General features: G+C 41.9%; 1 protein-coding gene and 1 long non-coding RNA gene across 2 annotated transcripts in view; one reads left to right on the forward strand and one right to left on the reverse strand.

Annotated features, from left to right (window-relative positions):
- The window catches only part of LOC128878656 (uncharacterized), a 2,333-nt gene extending 289 nt beyond the window's left edge, over positions 1-2,044 (reverse strand). Inside the window, exons 1-2 of the long non-coding RNA XR_008457457.1 lie at positions 271-2,044; positions 68-201 (exon numbers count right to left, since the gene is read on the reverse strand). This is a non-coding gene — a long non-coding RNA (uncharacterized LOC128878656). The remainder of the gene's footprint in view (positions 1-67; positions 202-270) is intronic.
- LOC128878651 (pro-resilin-like) overlaps positions 1-4,479 on the forward strand; it is a 7,628-nt gene extending 3,149 nt beyond the window's left edge. The window contains exons 3-4 of the mRNA XM_054127012.1: positions 3,693-4,026; positions 4,156-4,479. Coding sequence (XP_053982987.1) covers positions 3,693-4,026; positions 4,156-4,403 — 582 coding nt within the window. The 3' untranslated portion in view covers positions 4,404-4,479. The remainder of the gene's footprint in view (positions 1-3,692; positions 4,027-4,155) is intronic.
- The last annotated feature ends 249 nt before the right edge of the window (positions 4,480-4,728 follow it).

Here is a 4,728-nt window from a genome sequence, read left to right on the forward strand (position 1 = left end):
CGATCAGGTCAGTGATCGAGAACACTCGATATCATCCAATCTCGTAATAAAGTCTCGTTAAACGTACAAGCTCGGAAGTGAACTTGTGTTTATTGTACAATTCGTATATTGTCTGATGTTTACCAACGAGCTTCGAACTTGTCGACGACTTTTATTGTTGTATTCCACATCTCAGATCGTGTTGCTTTCCACTCGAGCCATCTGCATTCATAAAATGTTATTAAAGATTAAATATTGTACGATTATTCAATTTCCAAGCGAACAGGTTACCTGAATTTTAATTCGTGAAACGACTTGAGAACGATTCAGGTTAGAGCCTTGCTGCAAGAAGACACTGTTGCACGGCGGTGTTTGCTTTTAGAGGACGCAAGCTTTCATAATTGCTCGCAGGTGGGTCGTTTAGAAAGAAGCGAACAGGGTTGAGCATCGTTTAAACGAGAACAGTGTCTACGGCTTAACCGTTCGTTTCGTACTATTATTAAGCAAATTTATGTGCCTGAAGCACCCTAACTCGGTTGCGACACGCAATAGTAACCACTCCTTCGGCGTTGCAACGGTGATGAAACGCTAACGTGCTCGCTATAATGTAGAGAAGCTATTAGAAGATAGGGAAGCATCTCGGTTCGATCTTTCTATTCGCCTTTCCTATTGAAATTGCGTAAGAAGCGTACAATAAAAAAAATCGAGAGGACTAAGCAGCCACGTTGCTGCGGAATGAAATCTTTGGAAATGAAATCCAAGGAAATAAGAGGCAACGACGAAGGTGGAAACGTTTTTCTTTGTTTGATGAAGATACGGTAGGCGGAGATGTTGTGTAGTATTTTTTCTAAGACAAATTCCCTGACATAATGGATAGTTTGCAACAGTATTTCATAGTTGCTAAAGCTCATCGCCGTCAGCGACTGGCGCGAGCACTTTTTAAAGGAGAGATTAATGATTTAAGGCAGCGGTGCGCAACCTTTTTCGTTGTTGGTCGCGTTACATCTTCGTGGAGACCAAAGTTGCACGAAATTTGGATTTGTAAGGAATAAAGTAGCGATAAACGTTGTCTCATTTATTTACAATTTTCTTCGGTTTTTATCGGTTTTGTGCACCGCTGAAAAGGAAGAGACTTTCATCATGAAATACTGTTGCAGTTGCTATGAAACGCCGAGGCGGACGAAGTAGCCTGATTTTCTAAAGGCTGTAGCGTGGGGAGCACGTGCAATCTGTGAAAACGTCTGTCACGTATGAAATCAGGAATGCCGGACAACGCAACGTTCCTTGGATCCTAATGGATGCGCGAGATGTGCTCGATGGACGAGTGTAGAATCGATGAAAAACGTTCGAGTTGAACTTTCGTATAAAAATAGGAATGGCGAAGTCGAAACTGTACTTGAAATTAGAAATGCTAACGGTACCTCGAAAGAAAGAATCGAAGAAGAAATGCTCGAAGCTTTAACGTTAAAAAAAAAAAAAAAAGTTTCTTTCTCTCGGGAAAATAGAAAAACCGCGGCAGCGTCGGAATGTCCGATTATTCGCAAAATGCTACACATTCGTCGCGGGTAAGTGTGGCGCAAATGCGTGATTATGCAACAATATTAATAGGGTGAACCGCGACCGCAGGCGTAATCCACGGTAAATCGTTAATGGCGATTAGCTAATCGTGTTGGGAATCTAAACGGGCTGGTTATGCGCGGATCTTGCCTCGGGGCCGAGTGGCCTGGTGCGAGACAGATTAAATCATCCTCTTCAGCTCATCTGCTCCACTTCTTCAGGGAAGAAAGTGCAGCTACGTAACGCTGTTGCGTACAGGAGTAAATACTTCTCTTTTTTCCAAAGTTATGAAAGTAATCCTAGAATTACTGCAGCTGGATTCGCGAGGAGAATCTTTGCGGCGATCGCCTCCATTCGCTACCGTGATTCTTTTTACATTCGCCTGTGTCTTCGTATTTAGGGAATAAAACCACCCCTCGGAGTTCATGAGACGAGATACTTTCACCTCGCATTTCGGAGTTATGTGAACTTGGCACCCGACATTTCAAAAATTAACTTTTTTTTTATAGAAAACGGTAGCATTTCGTTTGTACCTGATTGTACCTCCAATAGTTTCGTTTGTACCTCCACCAATTAATAATTAAACAAAATTCAAAAAATGGTCAGCACCCGACATCGAGATTCTTGTACCCGTTTGTACCGCTTTTCGTTTCGTTTGTACCTCGATAGTTTAAATTTTTCCAAGCAACTATTGATCCGCGTAAGAGTGAAGTTCGTTCATTTTCAAGATATTTAAAATCTGTTTCTTCCCGATTCTTTAGAATCGTTTGTACCCGTTTGTACCGCTTTTCGTTTCGTTTGTACCTCGATAGTTTAAATTTTTCCAAGCAATTGTTGATCCGCGTAAGAGTGAAGTTCGTTCATTTTCAAGATATTTAAAATCTGTTTCTTCCCGATTCTTTAGAATCGTTTGTACCCGTTTGTACCGCTTTTCGTTTCGTTTGTACCTCGATAGTTTAAATTTTATAGCAATTAATATTAATATTAATTGGTGGAGATACAAACGAAACTATTGGAGGTACAATCAGGTACGAACGAAATACTATCGTTTTCTATAAAAAAAAATTAATTTGTGAAAAGTCGGGTGCCAAGTTCACATAGCTGCATTTCGTCGCGTCGCTTGAGTGTCTATTCTCTGCTTTTATTACTCTTATATCCAGTCTTCGACTATTCCTCTCGTTTCGTTCTTCCATTGACTATACACACTCCTGTCGTCCAAGGTTTGTATCATCCTCCGCCTAATAGCGTAAGAGCCTAAACGAAAAATACAAGGCACGGGGATTATTTTATTACTCTTATATCCAGTCTTCGACTATTCCTCTCGTTTCGTTCTTCCATTGACTATACACACTCCTGTCGTCCAAGGTTTGTATCATCCTCCGCCTAATAGCGTAAGAGTCTAAACGAAAAATACAAGGCACGGGGATTCGAACCCCCGATCCTCGGATCCATAATTAACCGCTTTACCTCCACGACTCCTTAATCTTGGTAATAAGAGGCCCGGATACTACAATAGCCATCTTTAACATTCCACCTATCACCCGTTACATCGAGTTTAACCCTCTGTTATGTTATCTTGCCGCATCGATTACAAAAATTACCTGAAAGCTAGAGGAAAGTCGTGATGAAACCATTAGGCTTCTTATCTGGGTCAGCACGTCGAGCGAAGGAAATCATCTGGATGATAATGATACCTTGCGATTTTTCCTGGAATTGGATGCATTCGCCCATCGGATAAATCGAGAAGAGTACCTTCTGCAACGATTGTCCTTCCAACGTGCGAAACAATTCAACCACTCTGATGTGGCGCCTTCGCTGCTCGATACACTCTGAAATAGAAAACGCTCGATAACGAATTCACTGATTTCGATTAGGAAACAAGGTGCACGGGGCAATTTGTAAAGTAATTTTAATAGAAAGGGTGTCGATTGATACCTGCACGTGCAAATGAGTACAGCATGCGAGCATAACGTACAATAGAGATTACAGGCTATTAACCTGCTATTGTTCTGCGTGATTAGGGTAACTTCCAGAGTCATACTTCAGCGAAGAAAGTCACTTAAAATTCGATACGAGTCCTTCGAGAACAATGATGGTTAAATGGTTATTCGATTATGATTCTCTAGTTATTTCTAATCCTGTACATTTTGTCTCAGCCGATGTCGTACGAGTTCGGGTACGCGGTGAAGGACCAAGCGACCGGAAATGATTTTGGGAGACGAGAGACCAGCGATGGCGAAACAGTAAGAGGGGAATACCGAGTACAGCTACCGGATGGCAGGACACAAATAGTGACTTACACCGCCGATTGGAGGACAGGCTTCCACGCAGACGTAAGGTACGAGGGCACTGCGAGCTATCCAGATCAGTACAACACGCAGAACAACGGCTACAACAACAACAACAGCAACAACAACAACAACAACAACAACCAGGGTGGCCAGTTCGGGCAACAGGGCAACAATAATGGCGGAGGTTACAACAATGGAGGTCAGTGTTTAGTGTTCGTTCGATTTCTTTTCCATCGCTAAGAAACACTCTAAAGAAATGTCGACTGCGAAGTATTATAAAATCGGTATTATACTTCGTCAAAAGTTATTGGTGTTTTGTTGTTCGAAGGAAACAACGGAGGCTACAATTACCAAGCCCCTGGTGGAAATTTCAACAACGGTAACAACGCTTACAAACCCTTTAATGGAAACTACAACAACGGAAACACCGGCAACAACTACCAACACTCCAACGGAAACAATGGCAACAATTATCCGTTCAACACTAATTCTTTGGACAGCAGCTACAACTTTGGCGCTAGAAACGGTTACAGCACGCGGGCTCCGTCGCCTACGTATGGACCAGCTTTCCATTGACTTTAGTACAATTTCAATTGCGCTAGGATAAGAAACGTCCTGTAAGGCTAGCTCTTTTATAATAAAACAATTTTTTATGACGTACGGGGAATCTATAATTGATTTATTTACCAAACGCTGGATCCAAGCTCGCAGCACTGCTTACGATACTTATTCAACGCTATTTAGCACAATAAAACCGACAACTAAAACCATCTAGCGTTAAGAGTGGACACCGTTAGCCTTCAAACTTTTGCGTCGTCGACAGGTTTAAAATTAATTCAGTCCGATGGATGTAAAAGGAAGCGGCAATAGTTTCTGCATTCCTAAGAGAGTTTTGCCTCTG

This window comes from Hylaeus volcanicus, chromosome 6 (assembly GCF_026283585.1).
Source record: "Hylaeus volcanicus isolate JK05 chromosome 6, UHH_iyHylVolc1.0_haploid, whole genome shotgun sequence".
NCBI classification, from domain to species: Eukaryota; Metazoa; Arthropoda; class Insecta; order Hymenoptera; family Colletidae; genus Hylaeus; species Hylaeus volcanicus.